Here is a 27,559-nt window from a genome sequence, read left to right as displayed (position 1 = left end):
GACGAAACCTCATCTCTACTAAAAATAAAAAAAACTAGCCGGATGCGAGTGCATGCACCTGTAGTCCTAGCTACCTGGGAGGCTGAAGTGAGGATTGCCTGAGCCCAGGAGGTCGAGGCTGCAATGAGCTGAGATTGTACCACTGCACTCCAGCCTAGGTGATAGCCCTGTCTCAAAAAATATTCAGATCCGGCCGGGCACGGTGGCTCAAGCCTGTAATCCCAGCACTTTGGGAGGCCGAGACGGGTGGATCACGAGGTCAGGAGATCGAGACCATCCTGGCTAACACGGTGAAACCCCGTCTCTACTAAAAAAAAAAATACAAAAAACTAGCCGGGCGAGGTGGCGGGCGCCTGTAGTCCCAGCTACTCGGGAGGCTGAGGCAGGAGAATGGCATAAACCTGGGAGACGGAGCTTGCAGTGAGCTGAGATCCGGCCACTGTACTCCAGCCTGGGTGACAGAGCGAGACTCCGTCTCAAAAAAAAAAAAAAAAAAAAAAAAAAAATTCAGATCCTTTGATCCAAAAATGCCATTTCTGCAAATCCGTGCTAAGGAATAGGCTATGGGGATGTGAGTGGTGAAGATTTATTTACAAGCCACTAATGGAAACAGAAAATAGCTCCAATATCCAAAAACAGTCAGTCTATAAAATGGTATCTAATACAGATATTTATTTATGTATTTATTTATTTATTTATTTGAGTCAAGGTCCTGTTCTGTTGCCCAGACCGGAGTGTAGTGATGTAATCATAGCTCAATGCAACCTTGAACTCTTAGGCTCAAGTTATCTTCCCTCGGCCTCCCAAGTAGCTGGGACTGCAGGTGCATGCCACCATGCCTTACTACATTTTTTTTGTTTTTTACAGATAGAGTCTTGCTATGTTGCCCAGGCTGGTCTTGAACTCATGGCCTCAAGCAGTCCTCCCTCCTTAGCCTCCCAAAGTATTGGGATATTGGGATTACAGGCATGAGCCACCTCATCCAACCCTAACACAGACATTTTAAATGAAGTTTCCAAAGATTTTTTATGACATGGAGCAAAGTTTATAAACATCATACAGTATAATCTGAACTACTTTTTTTTTTTTAATTTTTTTTTGAGATGGAGTCTTGTTCTGTCGCCCAGGCTGAAGTACAATGGCACGATCTCAGCTTACTGCAACCTCTGCCTCCTGGGTTCAAGTGATTCTCCTGCCTCAGCCTCCAAAGTAGCTGGGATTACAAACATGCACCACCATGCCTGGCTAATTTGTGTACTTTTAGAGACGGGGTTTCACCATGTTGGTCAGGCTGGTCTCGAACTCCTGACCTCATGATCCACCTGTCTCGGTCTCCCAAAGTGCTGGGATTACAGGTGAGAGCCACCGCGCCCGGCCTGGAACTACATTTTTAAAACTATAGATCCTAGCAGATTATGCTGAATTGTGGGAACTGGAATGATTTTTGTTTCTGCTCTATATTTCTCTGTACTTTTTTTTTTTAAAGCAATGAGTATGTACCACTTTTGTAATCATTGTGCTGGGCTTCCAGAAATGAGCCACCCCTGCAGGACAGGAAATACATTTTAAGGTGTAGTGGGATAAGGGAATACTCTTTCTTAGCTAACAGCTACTGGACTTGAACTTCACCGAGTGGGCGTTGTATGGCCGTCTTGTTGATTGCTGCAACCTAGAACATAAAACATGGCCAGGCACATGGTAGGCGTTGGTTCACATTTGACTACCAGCCATCCAAGCAGGTTAGAATACAAAGACCACCTTTTCATAAAGATGGAGCGAACCTCAAAAATGGAACCAAACCCAACACAGTGATAAATACAGTCATAGTTTTATAAAATAGGCACAGGACTTGCGGCTTTTAACTGCAAACCACACGGGCTCCAGTCCTGAGTTCCGGGATTGGGAAAGCAAACACAAGATTGTGGCTTTATCACTTGGTTTGGGTTCCCTTCTGCAAATAACTGAATGCTATTGTTCATTACTGAGAGGACGCTTTATTTCCTTGTGCGAAAGAGCATTTCAAGTCAAGGTAGTCAGCCACATTTGGGTGAGTCCCGCTCACATAGGAACTGGGGGTAGAAGAGGTACTTTAAGTTGTACTCAGTTTGAGCTAAGCAATTAGCAATCTCCTGGTCACACTTGCACAAGAGTTCTTGGCATTTGTTCTCTGCCGGTCCTGGAAGAAGTGGGGAAACTGAGATTAGAGCAGGGACCTGGAGAGACGCAAGGGAAACCAGTAAAGCAGGAGGCAGGATGGGTCATAAATTACATTGCTGAGATACTTGACAGTTCACCATGCGATCTGCATCTGCACGGCTCCCCGGAAGCAGGCGATGTCAGCCCCATTTTACAGAAAAGGAAATTGAAAGTTTCAAATGGAGAGTCCACAGTCTGCCATACTGCTCTTCTGCATCGATATTACACGATTTCCTTTTTCTTTCTTTCTTTCTTTTTTTTCCTGAGAAGGGGGCTCGCTCTGTTGCCCAGGCTGGAGTGCAGTGGCATGATCTCGGCTCACTGCAGCCTCCGCCTCCCGGGTTCAAGTGATTCTCCTGCCTCAGCCTCCCAAGTAGCTGGGACTACAGGCATAGGCTACCACACCCGGCTAATTTTTAAAATATTTTTAGTGGAGATGGGGTTTCGCCGTGTTGGCCAGGATGGTCTCGAACTCCTGACCTCAGGTGATCCACCTGCCTCGACTTTCCAAAGTGCTGGGATTACAGGCATGAGCCACCATGCTTGGCCTGATATTACACGATTTCATTTGGAGATTCCCTTATATAAAAATAATAATAGTAATTATTTATTTTTTGAGACAAGGTCTGTCTTTCTCACCCAGGCTGGAGTGTAGTGGCAAGGTTGTGGCTCACTGCAGCCTCCGCCTCCTGGACTCAAGCCATTCTCCCACCTCAGCCTCCCATGTGGCTGGGACTACAGGCCCACCACCATCCAGCTAATTTTGTATTTTTAGTAGAGATGGGGTTTTGCCATATTGCCAGACTGGTCTTGAACTCCTGGGCTAAGTGATCCACCCACCTCAGCCTCCCAAAGTGCTGGGATTACAGGCACAAGCCACCACTCTCAGCCCATAATAATTTTTTTTTTTAAAAAGATACTTATTCTCAATATACTAGGCATAGAAGGAACATACCTCAAAATAATAAAAGTGATATATGACAAACCCGCAGCCAACATCATACTGAATGGGGATGAGTTGAAAGCATTCATTCCCCTTAAGAGCTGGAACAAGACAAGGATGCCCACTCTCACCACTTCTATGCATCATAGTACCGGAAGTCCTAGCCAGAGCAGTCATGAAAGAGAAAGAAATAAAGGGTATCCACATGGGAAAAGTGGAGATCAAACTACCTCTGCCAATGATATGATTGTATACCTAGAAAACCCGAAAGACTCCTCCAAAAGATTCCTAGATTTGACCAATTAATTCAACAGTCTCAGGTTACAAACCAGTAGCACTGCTATACATCAATAAGGACTAAATCAAGAACTCAGTACCTTTTATAATAGCTGGGGGGGAAAAAAAAAAAAAAAAGCTACCCTAAACATAGTAATATACTTAAGCAGAAAGGTGAAAAATCTCTACAAAGAGAACTACAAAACACTGCTGAAAGAAATCATAGATGACACAAACAAATGGAAATACATCCCATGCTCATGGATTGGAAGAATCAATATAATGAAAATGACTATACTACCCAAAGCAATCTACAGATTCAGTGCAATTCCTATCAAAATAACAACATCATTTTTCACAGAATTAGAAGAGACAATCCTAAAATTTATATGGAACTAAAAAAGAGCCAAATAGTCTGGACACAGTGGCTCATGCCTGTAATCCTAGCACTTTGGGAGGCTGAGGTGGGTGGAACACCTGAGGTCAGGAGTTCAAGACCAGCCTGGCTAACATGGTGAAACCTCCTCTCTACTAAAAACACAAAAATTAGTAGCCAGGCATGGTGGCAGACACCTGTAATCCCAGCTACTTGGGAGGCTAAGGCAGGAGAATCGCTTAAACTTGGGAGGCGGAGGTTGTGGTGAGCCGAGATCGTGCCACTGCACTCTAGCCTGGGCGACAGAGTGAGACTCTGTCTCAAAAAAAAAAAAAAAAAAAAAAAAAAACAAAGAAAAAAGAGCCTAATAGTCAAAGTAATCTTAAGCAAAAAGAAAAAAGAACAAATCTGGCCAGGCACGGTGTCTCACACCTGTAATCCCAGCAAATTGAGAGGCTGAGGTGGGTGAATCACTTGAGATCAGGAGTTCGAGACCAGCCTGGCCAACATGGTAAAAACCCCATTTCTACTAAAAATACAAAAATTAGCCAGGCATGATGGTGTGTGCCTATAATCCCAGCTGATCGGGAGGCTAAGGCAGGAGAATCGCTTAAATCTGGGGGGCAGAGGTTGCAGTGAGCTGAGATCATGCCCCTGCACTCCAGCCTGGGTGACAGCGTGAGACTCCGTCTAGAAAAAAAAAAGAAAAAGAAAAAATCTGTAGGCATCACTACCCAGCTTCAAATTATACTACAAGGCTATAGTAACCAAAACAGCATGGTACTAGTATAAAAGTAGATACATAGACCAACAGAGCAGAATAGAAAACCCAGAAATAAAGCTAAACACGTACAACTAACTGATACTCAACAAAGCACTCAAGGCCAGGCGTGGTGGCTCGCGCCTGTAATCCCAGCACTTTGGGAGGTCGAGGCGAGCGTATCACCTGAGGTCCATGCTCGAGACCAACCTGACCAACATGCAGAAACCTTGTCTCTACTAAAAATACAAAATTAGCTGGGCGTGGTGGTACATGCCTGTAAGTCCAGCTACTCAGGAGGCTGAGGCAGGAGAATCGCTTGAACCTGGGAGGCAGAGGTTGCAGTGAGCAGAGATCGCACCATTGCACTCCAGCCTGGGCAACCAGAGTGAAACTCCACCAAAAAAAAAAAAAAAAACCACTCAAAAACATAAATTGGGGAAATGACACCCTATTCAATAAATGGTACTGGGAAAACTGGATAGCTACATGCAGAAGAATGAAACTGGATCCGTATCTCTCACCACCTAAAAAACTCACCATATACATCAACTCAAGATGGACTAAAGACAACCATAAGAATTCTAGAAGAAAACCTTGGAAAAACTCGCCTGGACATTGACCAAGACCCCAAAAGCAAATGCAACAAAAACAAAAATAAATAAATGGGGCTTAATTAAACTAAAAAGCTTTGCACAGCAAAAGAATTAATCATCAGAGTAAACAGACAATGCACAGAATGGGAGCAAATGTTTGCAAACTACATATCTGACAAAGGACTAATAGCCAGAATCTACAAAAAAATCAAGAAGAAGAAGAAAAAAAAAAACTTATCAAAAAGTGGGCACATGGCCAGGCACGGTGGCTCACACCTGTAATCCCAGCACTTTGGGAGGTCGAGGTGGGCAGATCATGAGGTCAGGAGTTCAAGACCAGCCTGGCCAACATGGTGAAACCCCGTCTCTACTAAAAATACAAAAATTAGCCAGGTGTGGTGGCTCATGCCTGTAATCCCAGCTACTTGGGAGGCTGAGGCAAGAGAATCGTTTGAACCTGGGAGGCAGAGGTTGCAGTGAGCTGAGATTGCGCCACTGCACTCCAGCCTAGGCGACAGAGCAAGACTCCGTCTTAAAAAATAAAAAAAATTTAAAAAGTGAGCACATAACATCAGTAGACATTTCTCAAAAGATATACAAATGGCCAGGAAACGAAAAAATGTTCAACATCAGTCATCATCAGGGAACTGCAAATTAAAACCACAATGAGATACTACCTTACCCCAGCCAGAATGGCCATTATTAAAAAGTCAAAATAGACATTGACCTGAATGTGGTGAAAAAACAATGCTTTTAGACTGCTGGTGGGAATGTCAGCACAGCCTCCATGGAAAACAGTATGGAGATTTCTCAAAGAACTAAAAGTAAATCTACTATTCTTTCTAGCAATCCCACTACTGGGTATCTACCCAAAGAAAAATAAGTCATTATATCAAAAAGACATGTGCATGCATATGTTTATCACAGCACAATTCACAATTGGAAAGATATAGAACCAATCTAAGTGCCCGTCAACCAATGAGTGGATAAAGAAAATGTGGTGGCTGGGTGCAGTGGCTCACGCCTATAATGCCAGCACTTCGGGAGGCCAAGGTGGGCGGATCACAAGGTCAGGAGTTCAAGACCAGCCTGGCCAATATGGTGAAACCCTGTCTCTGCTAAAAACACAAAAATTAGCCAGGAGTGGTGATGTGTGCCTGTTGTCCCAGCTACTTGGGAGGCTGAGGCAGGAGAATCACTTGAACCCAGGAGGTGGAGGTTGCAGGGGGCCAAGATCACACCACTGCACTCCAGCATGGGTGACAGAGCAAGACTCCTCAAAAAAAAAAAAAAAAGAAAGAAAATGTGGTTACATATACACCATGGAATACTACTTAGTCATAAAAAAGAACAAAATGTCTTCTGCAGCAACTTGGATGAAGCTGGATGTAGCAACTTGGATGAACTGATGTTGGTATTTTGATAGGGATTGCAATGAAGCTACTTCACTTATTCTAAGTGATGAAACTCAAGAATGGAAAACCAGATACTATATTCTCACTTAGAAATGAGAACTAAGCTATGAGCGGTACACAGAGGCATATAGAGTGGTAAAATGGACGAACTGGAGACTCCGAAGTGGGGAGGGATAAAAAGCTATGTATTGGGTACAACGTAGACTACTTGGGTGATGGGTGCACTAAAAGCTCAGATTTGGGGCCTGGTGGCTCAGGCCTGTAATCCCAGCACTTTGGGAGGCCGAGGCGGGCGGATCACGAGGTCAAGAGATTGAGACCATCCTGGCTAACACGGTGAAACCCCGTCTCTACTAAAAATACAAAAAATATTAGCCAGGAGTGGTGGCAGGCACCTGTAGTCCCAGCTACTTGGGAGGCTGAGGCAGGAGAATGGCATGAACCTGGGAGGCGGAGCTTGCAGTAAGGTGAGATGTGCCACTGCACTCCAGCCTGGGCAACAGAGCGAGACTCTGTCTCAAAAAAAAAAAAAAAGCTCAGATTTCACCAGTATACAGTTCATCCATGTAACCAAAAACCACTTGTACCCCTAAGGCTACTGAAATAAATAAGAAGTAAAAATTTAAAAAAAATATTTCTGGAATGTTTTAATTTTTCATAACAAACATGTATTGGGTTTGAATCGGAAAAGTATGTAAATGAATGGTTGAATGAATGGTTGGAGAGACGGATCCCTCACCGTGCATGCCTGCTTCTTGTTACTGGGGCAAAATTCTCACAACATAAAATTGATCATTTCAAATTGTGCAAGTCAGTGACATTTAGTACATTCACAATGCTGGGCATCTAATTCTAAAACTTTTTTTTTTTTTTGAGACGGAATTTCGCTCTGTTGCCAGGCTGGAGTGCAGTGGCACGGTCTCGGCTCACTGCAACCTCCGCCTCAGGAGTTCAAGCGATTCTCCTGCCTCCGCCTCCCGAGTAGCTGGGACTACAGGTGCACACCACCACGCCTAGCTAATTTTTGTGTTTTTAGTAAAGACCTAGTTTTACCCTGTTGGCCAGGATGCTCTCAATCTCTTGACCTCGTGATCTTCCCGCCTCAGCCTCCTAAAGTGTTGGGAATACAGGCATGAGCCATTGCGCCCAGCATTCTAAAACATTTTTATCACCCCAAAAGAAACCCCATTCCCCTGAAGCAGGCACTCCCCATGGATGGATGGATGGATGGATGGATGGATGGATGGATGGATGGATGGATGGATGATGGATGATGGATAATGGATGGCTGGATAGATGGATGGTGAATGGATGGATGGAAGATGGGTGGATGGATGATGGATGGATGGATAATGGATGGATGGAAATTGGATGGATGGATGGATGGATGGATGGATGGATGGATGGATGGATGGATGGATGGATGGCTGGCTGGCTGGCTGGATGGATGGATGGATGGATAGATGGATGAATGAATGGATGGATGGATGATGGATGGATGGATAGATAGATGATGGGTGAATGGATAATGGATGAATAGATGGCAAGACAGACAAATGGATAAAAATAATATGTGTAAAAGTTAGTAATAGAACCAGCTAGTGCAGGAACGTCTTCCTGCCTGTAAGCTTTCCATGGGCCACTGCACAACAGAAACCCTCAGAGAAATACGATGGTAGTTGTGGGGGGACTCTTGAGGAAGGAGCCACTGCAGCTTCCTGGCTATAGCCCCAGGGTGGCATACAGGGCTGGCTGGAGGCCGGCTTTCCAAGGACAGGAGAGTGGTCAGCTGCAGGGCGACTGGGACAAATACCCCAGACAGCTCCTCTTCCCCTCACACCCTCACCCATCCACTGGCAACTCCTGCAGTTCCATTCAGCCAGATTTGTCCAGAAGCCAGTCCCTTCCACCATCTCCACTGCCACCCCATGCCCAAGCCACCTCTCTCCAAGACCACTACAACAGCTTCACAGCCACATCCAGCTTCCACCCTTTCCCCCTCCTGGGTTTGTACCATGTGGCAGCCAGAGTGGTTTGATTAAAATACATATCAAGGCCGAGTGCGGTGGCTCACGCCTGTAATCCCAACATTTTGGGAGGCCGAGGCAGGTGGATCACCTGAGATCAGGAGTTTGAGACCAGCCTGGCCAACATGGTAAAACCCCATCTCTACTAAAAGTACATAAATTAGCAGGGCAAGGTGGCACACACCTGTGATCCCAGCTACTCAGGAGGCTGAGGTGGGAGGATTACTTGAGCCCAAAAGGCAGAGGTTGAAGTGAGCCAAGATCATGCCACTGCACTCCAGCCTGGATGACAGAGCAAGCCTCCATCTCAAAAAAAAAAAAAAAAAAAAAAAAAAAATCCAAATCAGATAGTGTCCCTCCCCTTCTCAAAACCCTCCTTGGCTCCCCATCTGTCTTAGAGAAGAGCTTCAAATGCCTTAGGAATCTAGCCCCTATCACTCTCCAACATCATCCCCTACCTCTCTCACTCTGGGGGACTCTGCTCCAGTCTCACCGCTTTGCTTGTGACCCTCAGACCACCCAGGCACTTGTGCGTACCCCAGGGCCTTTGCACTAGCGGTGCCATCACCCCCACATGGCTGCCTCCTCTATTCCTCAGGTCTCTGCTTCACTGGTGTCTCCAGGAGACTTCCTCTCACCCCAACCACTCTCAGTAACAGAGAAACCCTCACCATGCACTCCTGCTTTTGTTATTGAGGCAAAATTCTCACAACATAAAATTTACCATATTAAAGTGTACAGTCAGTACCATTTAGTACCTTCACAATGCTGGGCGCCTATCTTGTACTAAAACTGTTATCACCCCAGGCTGAGTGTGGTGGCTTAGGGCTGTAATCTCAACACTTTGGGAGGCTGAGTCAGGAAGATTGCTTGAGGTCAGGAGTTCAAGACCAACCTAGGCAGCATAGCAAGACACCATCTCTACAAAAAATACAGGCTGGGCATGGTGGCTCACGCCTGTAATCCCAGCACTTTGGGAGGCTGAGGTGGGCGGTTCACAAGGTCAGGAGTTCAAGAACAGCCTGGCCAACATGGAGAAACCCCATCTCTACTAAAAATACAAAAATTAGCCGGGTGTGGTGGCACACGCCTGTAATCCCAGCCACTAGGGAGGCTGAGACAGGAGAATCACTTGAACTCGGGAGGCAGAGGTTGCAGTGAGCTGAGATAGTGCCATTGCACTCCAGTCTGGGCAACAAGAGCAAGACTCCATCTCAAAAAATAATAATAATAATACAAAAATTAGCTCAGCATGGTAGCACATGCCTGTAGTCCCAGCTACTCGAGAGACGGAGGCAGAAGAATCCCTTAATCCCAGGATTTTGAGACTGCAGTGAGTTGTGATCCTGCCACTGCACCCCAGCCTTGGTGACAGATCGAGATCGTCACCCCAGTAGAAATCCAATTCTCTTTAAGCAGTTGCTCCCCATTCCCACTCTTCTGCATTCCCAGCAACCACTAGTCTACTTTCTATTTCTGTAGATTTGCCTATTCTGGACAATTCATATAAATGAACTCATACAATATATGTGACCTTTTTTTGTATTCCTCACAGAGCAACAGAAAGCCTCTATATGTGACCTCTTATGTCTGGATCTGTTCACTCAAAGCTGTATTTCTTCTTTCTTTCTTTTTGCTTTTCTTTTTTTGAAACAGAGTCTCACTCAGTCACCCAGGTTGGAGGGCAGCAGCATGATCTCTACTCATTGCAACCTCTCTGTCTTCCAGGTTCAAGCAATTCTCCTGCTTCAACCTCCCCAGTAGCTGGGATTACAGGCACCTGCCACCACAACCGGCTAATTTTGTATTCCTAGTAGAGACGGGGTTTCACCATGTTGGCGAGGCTGTTCTCGAACTCCTGACCTCAAGTGATCCAGCAGGCTCAGCCTCCCAAAGTGCTGGGATTACAGGTGTGAGCCACTGTGCCTGGCCTTTTTTGTTGAGGCAGGGTCTCACTCTGTCACCCAGGCTGGAATGCAGTGGCATGATCATGGCTCACTACAGCCTGGACCTCCCGAGCTCAAGTGACCTTCCCACCTCAGCCTCCCAGGTAGCTGGAACTACAGGCATGCGCTACTATGCCAGGGTCTCGCTATGTTGCCCAGACTGGTCTCAAATTTCTGGGCTCAAGTGATACTTTTGCCTTGGCCTCCCAAAGTGTTGGGATTACAGGTAGGAGCCATTGTGCCCAGTCCATCATATTTTCAAAGTTCATCCATGTTGTAGCAGGTATAGTAATTCACCTGCTTTATTTCTCAACACAATAGTTACAAAGCACTTGGCGCACACACTACTTCCCTGTCTCCTCCTTTTAGACTACAGTACCTGTTGCTCTGCCTTGCCCAAAACCTAGCATGGAGCCCAGCAGAGTAGACTCACAATAATATTTGTTGACAGACCATATAAAAGCCTTAGAAAAGCCCGTTATCCTCATGCCTGTAATCCCAGCACTTTGGGAGGCAGAGGTGGGCAGATCCCTTGAGGTCAGGAGTTCAAGACCAGCCTGGCCAACATGATGAAATCGCGTCTCTACTAAAAATACAAAAAAAAAAAAAATTTTTTTCTTTTACCTGGGTGTGGTGGTGTGCAGCTACTTGGGAGGCTGAGGCAGGAGAAAGGCTTGAACCAGGGAGGTGGAGGTTGCAGTGAGCTGAGATAGCGCCAGTGCACTCCAGCCTAGGCAACAGAGTGAGACTCTATCTCAAAGAAAAGAAAAAGAAAAAGAAAAGAAAAGAAAAGAGAAGAGAAGAAAAGAAAAGAGAAGAGAAGAAAAGAAAACAAAAGAAAAGGAAAGAAAAGAAAAGAGGGATGGGGAGAGGGAGGTGGTGAGGGAGAGGTGAGGGAGAGGGGAGGGGAGGGGAGGGGAGGGGAGGGGAGGGGAAGAGAGGAAAAAGGAAAGCAAAGCCATACACAATCTCCAGTGCTCACACAACCCCAGCAACTCTGGTCTGTTATTCCCATTTTACAGATGAGGAAAGTGAGGCTTACAGGTATTTGGTAACTCATCCAAGGTCATAGAACTGGGAAGGGATGGACCAGGATTCCAGCCCAGGATCTCCTGACCCAGCACCTCTGCTTGTCCTCTTACTCTTCTCCCTGAGCAACAAAGATTCCTCCAACAGGAAGACCTGGCCCCACTGCTCCATGACCTCAGGAACCCGATGGCATCACGTTTTGAAGAAGAATAAAAATTTGAAAGGAAAAATAGCTCCCGAGGGTTAAGTTTAAAATTAAGGCCTGCTAGTAAATATTATTATAGGTTTAAATTTTTTTAAATATATTTAAGTCAGGCCCATAAATGGAAAATGGGCCAAACCTGTAATTAAATAAACAACTATGTTCAGAATATCTCCAAACAGAATAAGATAATATTTTTAGTCCAAAATGCATAATAGATATTTTAGTTCCTTTCATTTGGTTCAGAGAAGACAGTTCTGTAAACAGGCACAGACTCCACCAACAGACACACCAATATTTTATAAATATCATTTCCACCTGGGTAGGAGCAAGCAGAATATGCAAATTGAAGGGAGAAAGGAAAGATTTTCAACAGATTTCCCACTGAAGCCTCATTTCACCTCCTCACCACCCACACCAGAAGGGGGCAGTTTGGGGAATGAGTCACTTACTCTCCCTGAGCCTCAGTTTCCCCTTTATTTATGTCTTTTGTAGAGATGGGGTCTCTCTATGCTGCCAGGGTGGTCTCGAACTCCTGGGCTCAAGCTATCCTCCCGCCTTGCCCTCTCAAAGTGCTGGGATCATAGGTATGAGCTACCATGCCCAGCCAGTTTCCCCAACTCTAATGAGAAGGCTGGATTGAGATGATGCCTGGGGCATGTTCAGGCCTAAAAATTGATCATCATATTTATTCAGCTTTGCTCTTATGCCAAGTTCTAATCCATAGTAAGGAGATATAGCTGAAGATCTAAAAACATACTTCAAGTAGGCCAGGCGCAGTGGCTCGTGCCTGTAATCCCAAAACTTTAGGAGGCCAAGGCGGATGGATCAGGAGTTCGAGACCAGCCTGGCCAACATGGTGAAACCCTGTCTCTACTAAAAATACAAAAAAAATTAGCCAGGCATGGTGGCACACACCTCTAGTCCCAGTTACTCAGGAGACTGAGGCATGAGAATCACTTGGACCCGGGAGGCAGAGGTTGCAGTGAGTTGAGATCACCCCACTGCACTCCTGCCTGGGCTACAGAGTAAGACTCTGTCTCAAAAAATAAATAAAAATAAAAACATAAAAACACATTTCTAATAACGCTTACAATAGCCTCTTTGCCACCAGAGCAGACCAAGTCAGCAGAAGCTGGAGTTTTAATCAAGAGTTGGAACAGATCTTTGATTCTCTCTGGAGTTAGCAGGAGTCAGAGAGAAGTTTAGATCAGGATGAGACGAGGAGAGAGGAGGAGATAGAAGAAAAATCCCCATCCAATCTGTTTCTCGGCTGGGCACGGTGGCTCGTGCCTGTAATCCCAGCACTTTGAGAGGCCGAGGTGGGCGGATCACCTGAGGTTAGGAGTTTGAGACCAGCCAGGCCAACATGGTGAAACCCCATCTCTACTAAAAATACAAAAATAAACTGGGTGTTGTGGCAGGGGCCTATAATCCCAGCTACTCGGGAGGCTGAGGCAAGAGAATCACTTGAACACGGGAGACAGAGGTTGCAGTGGGCGGAGATTGTGCCACTGCACTCCAGACTGGGCAACAGAGCAAGACTCCGTCTCAAAACAAAAACAAAATCTGTTTCTCATCTTACAAGCCTTTTCTCATCTTCACAAGACCTATCTTCCAGGTAAGGAAGCTGAGGCTAAGAGAAGTCAAGTTATTAGCTCAAAGTGATGAAACCCTCCTTCTTCTAGAGCCAAGTGATTTTCTTTTTTTTTTTTTTTTTTTTTTGAGACAGAGTCTTGCTTTGTCTCCCAGGCTGGAGTGCAGTGGCATAATCTCTGCTGGCTCCAATCTCCACCTCCCAGGTTCAAGTAATTACCTTGCCTCAGCCTCCCGAGTAGCTGGGACTAGAGGCACATGCTGCCACACCCAGCAAAAAATTTTTTTTTATTTTAGTAGAGATGGGGTTTCACCGTGTGGACCTGAGCTCAAACTCCTGAGCTCAGACAATCTGCCCGCCTCGGCCTCCCAAAGTGCTAGGATTACAGGTGTGAGCCACCACATCCGTCCGTGGTTTTCAGCAAAGGTAGCAAGATGATTCAATGGGGAGGAGTTTCTTCAACCAAGAGGGCTGAGATAACTGGATAACAACACGCAAAAGATTAAAGTTCAACCCCCTACCTCACTCCGTAGACAAAAATTAACTCGAAATGGATCAATGACCTAAATATTAGAGTTAAAAATGATAAAACTATTAGAAGAAAACTTAAGGGTAAATGTTTATAACTTTGGATTTGGCAGTGGATTCTAAGGTCACCAAAAACACGAGCAACAAAAGACAACAGATTAATTGAACTTCATCAAACACACACTTTTGTGCAAAGACAGTATCAAGGAAGTGAAAAGACAACCTGCATAATGGGAGAAAATATTTGCAAATCACATATCTGGTAAGAGTCAGTATCCACAATATATAAAGAACTCTTAACTGGGCATGGTGATTCATGCCTGTAATCCCAGAACTTTCAGAGGCAGAGAGGCAGAAGGATTGCTTGAAGCCAAGATTTCAAGACCAGCCTGGACAACAAAGGGAGACCCTATCTCTACAAAAAGTTTAAAAATGGCTGGGTGTGGTGGCTCATGCTTGTAATCCCAGCACTTTGGGAGCCCAAGGCAGACGGATCACGAGGTCAGGAGTTCGAGACCAGCCTGGCCAACACGGTGACACCCCATCTGTACTAAAAAATACATAAAAATTAGCCGGGTGAGGTGGTGCATGCCTGTAATCCCAGCTACTCAAGAGGCTGAGACAGGAGAATCGCTTGAGTTCAGGAGGCGGAGGCTGAAGTGACCCGAGATCATGCCATTGCACTCCAGCCTGGACAACAAGAGTGAGACTCCATCTCAAACAAACAAACAAACAAACAAAAAAAGGTTAAAAATTAGCTGGGCACTTGGCCAGGTACAGTGGCTTATACCTGTAATCCCAGCACTTTGGGAGGCCGAGGTGGGTGAATTGCTTGAGGTCAGGAATTTGAGACCAGCCTGACCAACAGGGTGAAACCTCGTCTCTACTAAAAATACAAAAATTAGCTGGGCGTGGTGGCGGGCACCTGTAATTCCAGCTACTCAGGAGGCTGAGGCAGGAGAATCGCTTAAACCAGGAAGGCAGAAGTTGTAGTGAGCCGTGATCGTGCCACTGCACTCTAGCCTGGGTGACAAAGTGAGACTTTGTCTCAAAAAAATTAGCCCAGCATCGTGCCACACACCTATAGTCCCAGCTACTCAGGAGGCTGAGCCAGGAGGATAGTTTGAACCCAGGAGTTTGAGGCTGCAGTGAGCCATGATCATGCCACTGTACTCCAGCCTGGGTGACAGAGCCAGACCCTGTCTCAAAAAAAGAAGTAAAACAGGATTACCGTGTGACCCAGCAATTCCACTCCTAGGTATACGCTCCAAACAATTGAAACCAGCTACTCAAATAAGTACTTGCTCATGAATGTTCACAGCGGCACTATTCACATAAGCCAAAAGGCGGAAACAACCCAAATGCCCGTCACTGAATGAATGGATAAACAAAATGTGATCTATCCATGCAGCGGATATTATTCATTCATAAAAGGAATGACATACTGACACATGCTATTAATACAACATGAACAGGATGGGTGTGGTGGCTCACGTCTGTAATCGCGGCACTTTGGGAGGCTGAGGCAGGTGGATCACTTGAGGTCAAGGGTTCAAGACCAGCCTGGCCAACATGGTAAAACTCCATCTTTGCGAAAAATACAAAAATTACCCCAGGCATGGTGGTGCACGTCTGTAATCCCAGCTTCTCAGGAGACTGAGGCAGGAGAATCGCATGAACCCAGGAGGCAGAGGCTGCAGTGAGCCAAGATGGCACCACTGCCCTCCAGCCTATGCGACAGAGCAAGATTTCGAGTCAAAAAAAAAAAAGCAAACCTCAAAAACATTATGCTAAGTGAAGAAGTCAGAAACATAGTGTATAATTCCATTTATATGAAATACCTAGACAGGGTAAATCCAGAGATAGAAAGCTGGTAGTCCAGTAAGTTTACCAGGTGTTGGTGGTAGGGAGGAATGGGAACAGATTGCTTAAGGGGAAAGGATTTTTCGAGGCAGAGTGATGAAAATGTTTAGGTGGTGGTTGCATGACATTGTGAATATTCTAAGTATCACTGAATTATACACTTTAACATGGTTAATTTTATGTTATGTCTATTTCCTTTTTTTTTTTTTTTGAGACAAAGTTCCGCTTTGTCGCCCAGGCTGGAGTGCAATGTCGCAGTCTTGGCTTAATGCAACCTCCACCTCCTGGGTTCAAGCAGTTCTCCTGCCTCAGCCTTCTGAGTAGCTGGGATTACAGGCACTCGCCTGTATTTTAGTAGAAACATGGTTTTGCCATGTTGGCCAGGCTGGTCTGGAACTCCTGACCTCATGATTCGCCCACCTCAGCCTCCCAAAGTGCTGGGATTACTGGCGTGAGCCACCACACCCAGCCTCTTTTTTAATTTACTTTTTTTTTTTTTTTGAGACGGGATCTCACTCTGTTGCCCAGGCTGGAGTGCGGTGGTACAATCGTGGCTCACTACAGTCTCGTCTTCCCTGGGCTCAGGTGATCCTCCTACCTCAGCCTTCCAAGTAGCTGAGACTGCAGGTGCACACCACCACACCCTGCTGGTTTTCGTATTATTTGTAGAGAGAGGGTTTCATCATGTTGCCCAGGTTGGTCTTGAATTCCTAAGTTCGAGCCATCTGCCTGTCTTGGGATTACAGGAGTGAGCCACAGCGCCGAGCCTGTTACGTCTATTTTCAAGTAACAGAAAATAGGGGGAAAAAAGGGGTGGAACTATTGGTCTGGATCATGTGTAGCTCTTCAGATAACTTTGTGTCTTGCTGCCGAAACTCAAGCCTTAGCTACATTCTCCCTGTACCATTACTCACTTCCTAGTTGTTTTCATTGATTTCGCTTTCTTATTTATTTGAAGGGAAACAATAAATGGAAAACGCCGCACATCAGAATGGAATCTTTTTTCTTTTTGTTTTTGTTTGAGATAGTCTCACTCTGTTGCCCAGGCTGGAGTACAGTTGTGCAATCTCGGCTCACTGCAACCTCCGCCTCCTGGATTCAAGTGATTCTCCTGCATTAGACTCCCAAGTAGCTGGGATTATAAGCATGCACCAACATAGCAGGGTAAGTTTGTATTTTTAGTAGAGACAGGGTTTCGCCATTGAGGCTGCTCTCAAACTCCTAGCTTCAAGTGATCCACCTGCCTTGGCCTCCCAAAGTGCTGGAATTGTAGGCGTGAGCCACCGCACCCAGCCTAAAATGGAATCTTAAAAATAAACACCATGGCCAGATGCAGTGGCTCACGCCTGTAATTCCAGCACTTTGAGAGGCCGAGGCGGGTGGATTGCTTGAGGTCAGGAGTACCAGACCAGCTTGGCCAACATGGTGAAACCCCATCTCTACCAAAAATACAAAAAAAATTAGCCAGGTGTGGTGGCAGGCGCCTGTAATCTCACCTACTGAGGAGGCTGAGGCAGGAGAATCGCTTGAACCCGAGAGGTGGAGGTTGCAGTGAGCCGAGAACACACCATTGCACTCCAGCCCAGGCAACAAGAGCAAAACTCTGTCTCAAAACAACAAACAAAAAAATCAAAAAACAAAACAAAACAAAAACCCCACACTCCAAAAGCAAACAATAAATAAATAATGTAAAAATAAAATAAATACTATAGTCCTTAAGTTACTGCTTTGTTTCAAAATCTGATAAGATTGCCCTGAGGGACCTGACGTTTTTAATTGCAGGGTTTTTTTTTTTTTTAAATCTTTAGAAGCGGTTGGTTATGTAAAATATTATTATTATTATTATTTTGAGACCGGGTTTTGCCCTGTCACCCAGGCTGAAGTGCAGTGGCTTGCTCACAGCTCACTGCAGCCTCAACCTCCTGGGCTTTAGGAGATCCTCCTGCCTCAGCCTCCCAAGTAGCTGGGATCACAGATGTGTGCCACCACACCTGGCCAATGTTAAAAGAAATCCTTTGTTTGTAGAGATGCGCTCCTGGCCTCAAGCAATCCTCCTACTGGTCCTGACCCCCAGTCCCTTTCTGATAAACATTTACATTGTTTATTATCTGATGCCATTTCTATCTTCTTCCTTGTTGTCCAAACATCAAAGAATTAGGTTTCTTCAGGGTTTTCTTTTTCAAGTGCTCAGTGTTAAAGATCACTCACATTAGGGTCAGACACCATGGCTCATGCCTGTAATCCCAGCACTTTGGGAGGTCGAGGCAGGCGGATCACTTGAGGTGGGGAATTTGAGACTAGCCTGGCCAATGTGGTGAAACCCCTCTACTGACAAAAATACAAAAATTAGCTGGGCATGGTGGTGCATGCCTGTAGTCCCAGCCACTTGGGAGGCTGAGGCGAGAGAATTGCTTGAGCCCAGGAGGCAGAGTTTGTAGTAAGCCAAGATCACACCACCACACTCTAGCCTGGGTGACAGAGTGAGACTCTGACTCAAAAAATCAATAAAATAAATATCACTTACATCAGATACACCCAAGGGGTGGTCTATAGAGAGTTGGAAGCAGTGGTTATTGAAACAGGGGCACGGAAGTCATCTGGCCATGCCAGGATGCCCAGGGGATACTCGGGGTGGGTGGCATGGTGGTGCTGAGGACTCACCGCACAGGACGCTCTGATTGACGCACTGCCAGGAGTAGCGCTCTGTCTTGGGGCTGCAGCCGGCCTCCTCAGCTCGAGTGTAACAACAGTCGTGGCGATGGCAGCACCTGCGGATGTCACATGGGCAGGACAGCAGGTAGGCGAAGCTCCCTCCCGGCCCTTCTCTCTTGCCAGGACCGTGGGTGACTGAAGACTCCCAGCGGGGCACAGCAACCTCTTATCTAAGCTTTTTTTTTTTTTTTTTTTTTTTTTTTTTTGAGACAGGATCTTTCCCTGTCGCCCAGGCTGGAGTGCAGCGGCACAGTCATAGCTCACTGCAACCTTGAACTCCTGGGCTCAAGTGATTCTCCCACCTCAACATCCCAAGTAGCTGAGACTATAGGCACACGCCACTATGCCTGGCTAGTTTTTTAATTTGTATTTCCTTTGAGACAGGGTCTCTCTCTGTTCTCAGGCTGGAGTGCAATGGCTCATTCAGCTCACTTTAGCCTTGAACTCCCGGGCTCAAGCGATAACTGCCACCTCAACCTCCCAAGTATGCTACTACAAGAACACAAATTCCTTTTTTAAATTGTTTGTAGAGATGGGGTCTCACGGGTGGGCATGGTGGCTCACTCCTGTAATCTCAGCACTTTGGGAGGTTGAGGTGGGTGGATCATGAGGTCAGGAGATCGAGATCATCCTGGCTAACGTGATGAAACCCTGTCTCTACTAAAAATACAAAAAATTAGCTGGGCGTGGTGGCGGGCGCCTGTAGTCCCAGTTACTGGGGAGGCTGAGGCAGGAGAATGGCGTGAACCTGGGAGGCGGAGCTTGCAGTGAGCCGAGATGGCGCCACTGCACTCCAGTCTGGGTGACAGAGCTCAAAAAAAAAAAAAAAAAAAAAAAAAGAGATAGGGTCTCACTATGTTGCCTAGGTTGGTCTCAAACTCCCAGGCTCAAGCAGTCCTCCTACCTCAGCCTCCCCAAATGCTGGGATTACAGGTGGGAGCTACTGTATGCCTGGCCTTGTCTAAGCTGTTTCCCTGAAAATCCCCGTCTTGGGTAATGATTCCATTGGCCCCACCATGCCCTGTCCTGCCTCTCTGGCTGTGCCTGAGCTTCGTCCCTGCCTGCCTGCCTCACTGTCTAGGTCTCAAGTTCCTATGACATATGACTCCTCTTTCTTCCTGGAGCGATCCAAGCCCTGCCACTTCCTGACTTTGCCCACACTGTACCCTCTGCCTGGGGCAACTTCATGTCTGCCCTTTGTCTCTTAGGTCTCATCTTAGGCACAAGCCCCTGCCTCTGGAGGTCATCCAGGCATCCCCAGGCTACACCCTGTCATAAAATCGGATTCCTTCCCTTCTGAGCAGGTTTATAATGAAACCCTCCTTAAAGGTCGGGTGCAGTGGCACCCATCTATAATCCCAGAACTTTGGGAGGCTGAGGTAGGAAGATCACTTGAGGCCAGGGGGTCGAGACCAGCCTGGGCAACGTAAGGAGACCCTTGTCTCTCTTGTCTCTATAACAAATTTAAAAATTAGCTCACCAGGACAGGAACAGTGGCTCATGCCTGTAATCCCAACACTTTGGGAGGCTGAGGCACGTGGACCACAAGGTCAGGAGTTCAAGACCAGCCTGGCCAAAATGGCGAAACCCTGTCTCTACTAAAAATACAAAATTAGCCAGGCGTGGTGGTGCACGCCTGTAATCCCAGCTACTCAGGAGGCTGAGGCAGGAGAATCACTTGAACCCAGGAGGTGGAGGCTGCAGTGAGCCAAGATTGTGCCATTGCACTCCAGCCTGAGCAACAGAGCAAGACTCTGTCTCGAGAAAATAAAAACACAAAAAAATTAGCTCACCATGATGGCACATGCCTATAGTCCTAGCTACTTGGGAGGCTGAGGTGGGAGGATTCCCTTCAGCCCAGGAGTTTGAGGCTGCAGTGAGCTACCATGATTGTGCCACTGCACTCTAACCTGGACAAAAGCGAGACCCCAAGCTAGAGGGCAGTGGCGCGATTTCGGGTCACTGCAACCTCCGCCTTCCAGGTTCAAGCGATTATGCTGCCTCAGCCTCCTGAGTAGCTGGAACTACAGGCATATGCCACCACGCCTCGGTAATTTTTGTATTTTTAGTAGAGACAGGAGATCTAGAGACCACGGCAAAACCCCATCTCTATTAAACAAATCTCTACTAACCCCATCGCTACAAAAAACAGCTGGGCATGGTAGTGCACGCCTGTAATTCCAGCTACTTGGGAGGCTGAGGCATGAGAATCATTTGCATCTTGGAGGCAGAGTTTGCAGTGAGCTGAGATAGCACCACTGCACTCCAGCCAGGATGACAGAGCGAGACCCCATCTCAAAAAAAAGAAACAAACAGCATCAACAACAAAAAAAAAAACCGCTGCATCAATCACAGCCTTCCAGCTGGGGAGAGGCGGCCGAATTCTGCCCTCTGCTAACTAGCTATAGCTTTGTGGAAATGGGTGAGTGGCGTGCCCTTCTGAGCCTCACGGCCCCATCTGTAAAATAGGCATAACTGTCATACCCGTCTTTAAGAACAGCATTGGGGGCCGGGCGCGGTGGCTCATGCCTGTAATCCCAACACTTTGGGAGGCCGAGGCGGGCGGATCACAAGGTCAGGAGATCGAGACCATCCTGACTAACACGGTGAAACCCCATCTCTACCAAAAATACAAAAAATTAGCCGGGAGCCTGTAGTCCCAGCTACTCAGGAGGCTGAGGCAGGAGATTGGTGTGAACCTGGGAGGCGGAGCTTGCAGTGAGCCGAGATCTCACCACTGCCCTCCAGCCTGGGTGACAGAGAGACTCCATCTCAAAAAAAAAGAACAGCCTTGGGTGTAAATGAGTGGAAGTCATGGAAAGATCTCAGTCCACAACCTTCTACAGAGCAGGCGCTTCTCACACAGTAAGTAGCAAGAGTGCAGAGTACTCTTGCAGTAAGTAGGCATGAATCCAGCCAGACTGCCTGGGTTCAAATCCCAGTTCCCACATCTTGGTAACTATGTGGCCCCAGACAAGCTACTTAATGTTTCTTCTTTTTTTTTTTTTTCCAGACGGAGTCTTGCTCTGTCACCCAGGCTGGAGTGCAGTGGTGTGATCTTGGCTCACTGCAATCTCCACTTCCCGGGTTTAAGCAATTCTCCTGCCTCAGCTTCCTGAATAGCTGGGATTACAGGCACCTGCCACCACACCCAGCTAATTTTTGTATTTTTAGTAGAGACGGGGTTTCACCATGTTGGCCAGGATGGTCTCGAACTCCTGACCTCATGATCTGCCTGCCTCGGCCACCCAAAGTGCTGGGATTACAGGTGTAGCCACTACATCTGGCTACATTACTTAATATTTCTGTGCCTTGGTTTCTTCATCTGTGAAATGGGATTGTTGTGAGAACTCAAAGGGATTCCCAGGGCAGTTCCTAGTGCATAGTCTGGCTGCCTTTGTGCGTGTGCGTGTGTGTGTGTGTGTGTGTGTGTTTAGAGACAGGGTCTCACTATGTTGCCGAGGCCGGTTTCAAACTCCTGGGCTCAAGCGATCCTCCTGCCTCGACCCAAAGTGGTGGGATTACAGGTGGGAGTCACCACACCTGATCACTTTATATTATTATTATTTTTTTCTTTTGAGACAGGGTCTCGCACTGTCGCCCAGGCTGGAATACAGTCGTGCACCCAACTCACCACAAACTCCGCCTCCCGGGTTCAAGCAATTCTCCTGCCTCAGTCTCCTGAGTAGCTGGGATTACAGATGCCCGCCACCGCACACAGCTAATTTTTGCATTTTTAGTAGAGATGGGGTTTCACCATATTGGCCAGGTTGGTCTTGAACTCCTGACCCCAAGTGATCTGCCCACCTCGGCCTCCCAAAGTGCTGGGATTACAGGAGTGAGCCACCGCTCCTGGACAATTTTTTAAGGCAATGTAATCATGGCCAGGGTAAGGGGCAGCTGGTACCAAGATCTGGCCCCACTGGCCATGTTATCCAAGAGGCCTCTACCTGCCTGCAAAGTAGTACCGCATGCTGGCATCTCCCTGGACCAAACCCCAGCTTCAGTTTTGGGTACTTCCTCATAAGCCTTGACTAACCCAGAGTGTAAGGGAGTTGGTAGCCTGGGCCCAGGCATGCACTCACCAGTCAATGGCATCGCGAGGCTGGCCATGGCCTCCCAAGCCACAAAAGCAACCATATTTCATATAGGCGATGGGGGTTCGGGAACCAACACAACCCACAGTTCCTGCCAGTTCCAGGATCCCACGCCGCTGCATGTGTAATGTCCTGGAGGCTGGGGGGTAAACAAAGGTGACAGGCTGCCGGTCAGGGCTTCCCAGACCCCTGGGAAGGGCATTAGCCTGAGAAGAGCCTAGGTTTACAGCCTGGCTGTCTGGGTTTGAATCCTACTTCCTAGCTGTAAGACCTTGGACAAATTCCTACCCTCTCTGGGCCTTGGTTTCCTCATCTCTGAAATGGGGGATAAGCTGACTTCAACTCACATGAATGAAATGAGATAATGAGTATTAAGCCCCTGGTGCATGAAAAGGCTAACTATTATAAGTTAGGGCGAGGTGGCTCACACCTGTAATCCCAATACTTTGGGAGGCCCAGGCGGGCAGATCACCTGAGGTCAGGAGTTCAAGATCAGCCTGGCCAACATGGTGAAACCCCATCTCTAGTGAAAATACAATTAGCCAAGCATACTGGTGCATGCCTGTAATCCCAGCTACTAGGGAGGCTGAGGCAGGAGAGTCACTTGAACCTGAGAGGTGAAGGTTGCAGTGAGCCAAGATTTTGCCACTGCACTCCAACCTGGACGACAGAGCAACACTCTCAAAAAAAGAAAAAAAAAAAGGCTAACTATTATAATCAAGGTCCTCAAGGCAGCCAAGAAGGGAAAAAAGAATCGTGCATGAAACGTTTGTCCAGTTCATGTTGGGCACTGGGCATCAGGGATGAGCCTACAGGTGTCTGTCACCAAGGTGGGCTCCTCTGTGACAGCTCTTGGGCCCTGGGACTGTCCTGTGCTCACGGCTTCCCCTCCAGACTCAGGCTCAGGGCCCTTGGCATCTCCTCTTATTTTCACTGCCCAGACAGGAAGGCCCCTTGGCCTGAGCCCAGCCATTTATCTAGATCCTGGCACAGCTCAGACATGTAATGGTGCCCAATGCATGTGACTGGAACCCCTGCATTGGACATGTAGGAAAGGAGGCCAGCCAGCAAAGGTAAGCCCACATTCCCACAGCCAGCCGGAACCCGAGCAGAGGCTTCGACCCAGGCTTCTGACTTGCAAACCAGTGCTCCTTCCTCCTTACACAGTAACAACAGGGGAAGGCAGCCTTCCGGGTTGCCAGAGCCGAGTGGCACCAGCAATAGAGTGGAAGCTCACACACAGGCCTGCCTGCTTCCTGGGTTAGGGTTAGGGTTTTTACGGCTCCGGGAGGTTGATTCATTGTGTTTGATCATCATTTCTTTTTTTCTTTTTTTTTGAGACAGAGTCTCATTCTTGTTGCCCAGGCTAGAGCACAGTGGTGTAATCTTGCTCACAGCAACCTCTACTTCCCAGATTCAAGCAGTTCTCCTGCCTCAGCCTCCTGAGTAGCTGGGATCACAGGTGTGCGCCACCACACCCAGCTAATTTTTGTATTTTTAGTAGAAACAGGGTTTCACCATGTTGGCCAGGCTGGTCTTGAACTCCTGGCCTCAGATGATCCACCTGCCTCATCCTCACAAAGTGCTGGGATTATAGGCGTGAGCCACCATGCTCGTCCTGATCATCTCTCTTTTTTCTTTAGAGACAGGGTCTCACTCTGTTACCCACACTGGAGTGCAGTCGCACAATCATAGCTCACTGCAGCCTCCAAATCCTGTGCTCGAGCGATCCTCCTGCCTCAGCCTCCAGAAATACAGGCATGCACCACCATGCCCAGCTAATTTTTAAATTTTTAGTAGATATGGGGTCTCACTATGTTGCCCAGGCTGGTCACAAACTCCTGGCCTCAAGTGATTCTCCTGCCTTGGCCTCCTAAGGTGCTGGGATTCCAGGCATGAACCACCATGCCCAGTCTCATTTCTGTTTTATCTAGAACATGTTTTCATCACGCTGACTTTTTTGAGAAGTCCAGGCCAAATTTAATTTCCATTTTGTCTTTTTATCAGTGGAAAATGTAGCATATTTATGTTGGGGGACAAAGATGAATCAAATAGGAAGAAAATGTAAAACGCATTTGGGGCCAGGCGCAGTGGCTCATGCCTGTAATCCCAGCACTTTGGGAGGTTGAAGCGGGCAGATCACCTGAGGTCAGGAGTTCCAGACCAGCCTGACCAACATGGAGAAACCTTGTTTCTACTAAAATTACAAAATTAGCCGGGCATGGTGGCACATGCCTGTAATCCCAGCTACTTGGGAGGCTGAGGCAGGAGACTCGCTTGAACCCAGGAGGAAGATGGTTGCAGTGAGCCGAGATCGTACCATTGCACTCCAGCCTGGGCAACAAGAGTGAAACTCCATCTCAAAAAAATATATAAATAAATAAAATATGAAAATCAAACCGCATTTGGCGTTCAAAGCTTCGCCTTCCTCTCTGCAGGGTGAGTCCTCACTCTCCCAGCAGCCCACGCCTCTGCCTGAAACCTCCATGGCTCCCACGAGTCTGGTAAAGCTAAGGGGTCTCAATGCACCCCAAGTCCTGGGGGTAGTCAGCCCCTCTCACCTTTCCCTCATCCTCTCACTCAAGAGTCATTTACTGTCCCTCCAGTTATGCCCAGTCACGCAGACACTCTGCTGCTCAAATGCCCTCACCGCATCCTCACCCTGCTCCCAGGTCACCTCCCTCCAGAATCCACCTTGCCTGCCAGGTGGCCACAGGGACCCTCACCATACTGTCTGCTTGTGGCAGTGCCCTCCGGCCTGGGGGGTCTTCCAGAACAGATCTCTGGCCAAGCGCAGTGGCTCACGCCTGTAATCCCAGCACTTTCGGAGGCTGAGGCAGGTGGATCATCTGAGGTCAGAAGTTGGAGACCAATCTGGCCAACATGGTGAAACCCCATCTCTACTAAAAATACAAAAATTAGCCAGGTGTGGTGGCGCACGCCTGTAGTCCCAGCTTACTCAGGAGGCTGAAGCAGGAGAATCTCTTGAACTCGGGAGGTGGAGGTTGCGGTAAGCCGAAATTGCGCCACTGCACTCCAGCCTGGGCAACAGCGAGACTCTGTCTCAAAAAAAAAAAAAAAAAAAAAAAAAAATGCTGAGCTCTGAATTAAGCTGCCCTGGCACACAGTGAGCTTCCAGAATTGGTCCCTTGACCTCTAAATCCACCAAGACCCAGGGAACACGCTCACCCTGAGCACCCCTAACAATGTCCCAGTCCCAACGGTGTACCCTGAACCTGTCTCCAAAGGTTCCCTGCCACCCTCCCTGGCCACTTTCTGGTATCTCAGAGCCCTAGCAACACCCCTACAGAGGGAGGGTTCCAGGCATGGGGCGGGCATCGAGCACTGTGCTTATAACCAAGCAAAACACTCCCTCTGTGCCAACATAGGTGGGGCAGGTCACGTTGGGGTCTGTTTGCCCTGTCTGCCCAGTGCAACCTCCCTGGCGAGTGCCAGGGTTGTCTATGCATCCTGTGAGCCCCAGGGTCTATGTGCACATATGTGTGTCTGTGCCTCTGTGTGTGTGTGTGTGTGTGTGTGTGTACACTGAGCATCTGAATTGTCCTGAGTGCTGTCTTGAGGATCCTTGAGCTGTGTGTGCGTGTGTCCCCCTAGCGGTATCTCAGTATTTTTGCCTGTGGGAGCCGCACACGGTGAGCTGCACACCTGAGTGCCAGGTGAGTCCGGGGCCGGTTCTGTGCCTGTGCATCTGTGTGCTGGCAGTGTCTGCATAGTCCTTGGTGGGTACATGTATCTGTGCACCCCAGAAATGGGCAGTCACCCAGGGGACCTCTCTACGGTGACCCCAAGGGATGGATAGTGAGATAGGGACAGTATGTTCTATTTGTGTGTGTGTGTGTGTGTGTCTGTGTGTGTGTGTGTGTGTCACAGGGGTTTGTTGTACAGGGGCACAATCTGTTCTTCTCCCACCCCCAAGCCGGGCCCTTTCTGCCCCTGCTCCTCCCACCCTCTGGTGTCTCACATCTCAGGGACAGGTGGAATGAAGGATAAGTTCGCGGACCCCAGGTCAGGCCATCCAGGAGGCTTCCGGGCTGCTGGAGAGGGTCACAGCCGGTTGGCGGAGGGAGCCAGGAGAGGACTCTGCGCCCCTGGGGAAGGGTTGGGCTAGTTCTGGGTCCCTGGGAGGAGTGAGTGGGGCGTCCTGCAGAGGGCTGGGGCACAGAGTGTGGGTAAGCATTAGAAGAGCGAGCTGGGGGCTCTAGGGCTCCTAGGAACTTGGGGAGGGATGGGAGGCAGGGCTGCTGGGTCCCTAGGAAGGGCTGGAGGAATCCCGGAACTCCTGAGTTCCGGAAAAGCCCCTTCCTCACTCACCCTCGCCGGACCTGGGGCCAGGTCCAGGCAGTAGCAGCAGCAGCGACGGCAGCAGCAGGAGCAGCATGATTGGCAGGCACACAGGTAGCGGCCCCATCGGAGGGTGGCAGGGGTGGGACGGTGCTCCGGGCCACCGGAGGCGCCAAGCCCGGCGGACACACACCCCGCCTGCCACGCCCTGGCCCGGCCCCCGACCTCACCTTCCCTCGGGACCCAGGCGGAGCCAGCTAGGGGCAGGCACCTGGGGCGGGGCAAAGGCGTCCTGATCTTTGCATCTTGGTCTCTGAAGGGGCTCGAGAGGCCGCCGGGGCGCTGGGGACAGGACCGGGAGTCAGGCCCAGGGAAGTCTCCTCGGAATAAGGGAGCAAAAGGCGCTCTTTTGATGTTATTATTCCCCCAGCCCCTCCCCCGCTCACCTGAGCGCCCAAACGGAGCAGAAGACTTGGAGGAGGAGTAGTCCTGAATTTACTTTAACGTTTTATTTGGCCGGGCGCAGTGGCTCACGCCTGTAATCCCAGCACTTTGGAAGGCCGAGGCCAGAGGATCACCTGAGGTCAGGAGTTCAAAACCAACCTGGCCAACATGGCGAAACTGTCTCTACTAAAAATGCAAAAATTAGCCGGGCTGGTGGTGCGCACCTATGATCCCAGCTATTTGGGAGGCT

General features: G+C 48.1%; 2 protein-coding genes across 2 annotated transcripts in view; one reads left to right on the top strand and one right to left on the bottom strand.

Moving 5' to 3' along the window:
* NTAN1 (N-terminal asparagine amidase) overlaps nucleotides 1–27,559 on the top strand; it is a 215,455-nt gene that overhangs the window by 43,970 nt on the left and 143,926 nt on the right. The gene's annotated exons all lie outside the window — the stretch shown is intronic.
* Nucleotides 1,975–27,427, bottom strand: PLA2G10 (phospholipase A2 group X). Its single transcript, XM_050774125.1, has 4 exons — nucleotides 26,896–27,427; nucleotides 22,552–22,702; nucleotides 18,416–18,522; nucleotides 1,975–2,176 (listed from the first exon to the last, which is right to left on the bottom strand). The coding sequence occupies exons 1-4, from the start codon at nucleotides 26,990–26,992 to the stop codon at nucleotides 2,034–2,036; spliced, it is 498 nt and encodes a 165-aa protein (XP_050630082.1). The 5' UTR covers nucleotides 26,993–27,427; the 3' UTR covers nucleotides 1,975–2,033.

The sequence above is a fragment of the Macaca thibetana genome, chromosome 20 (assembly GCF_024542745.1).
Source record: "Macaca thibetana thibetana isolate TM-01 chromosome 20, ASM2454274v1, whole genome shotgun sequence".
In the NCBI taxonomy this organism is placed as follows: Eukaryota; Metazoa; Chordata; class Mammalia; order Primates; family Cercopithecidae; genus Macaca; species Macaca thibetana.
Note: the sequence above shows the minus strand (reverse complement) of the source record. Positions and strands in the feature narration are given on the sequence as shown.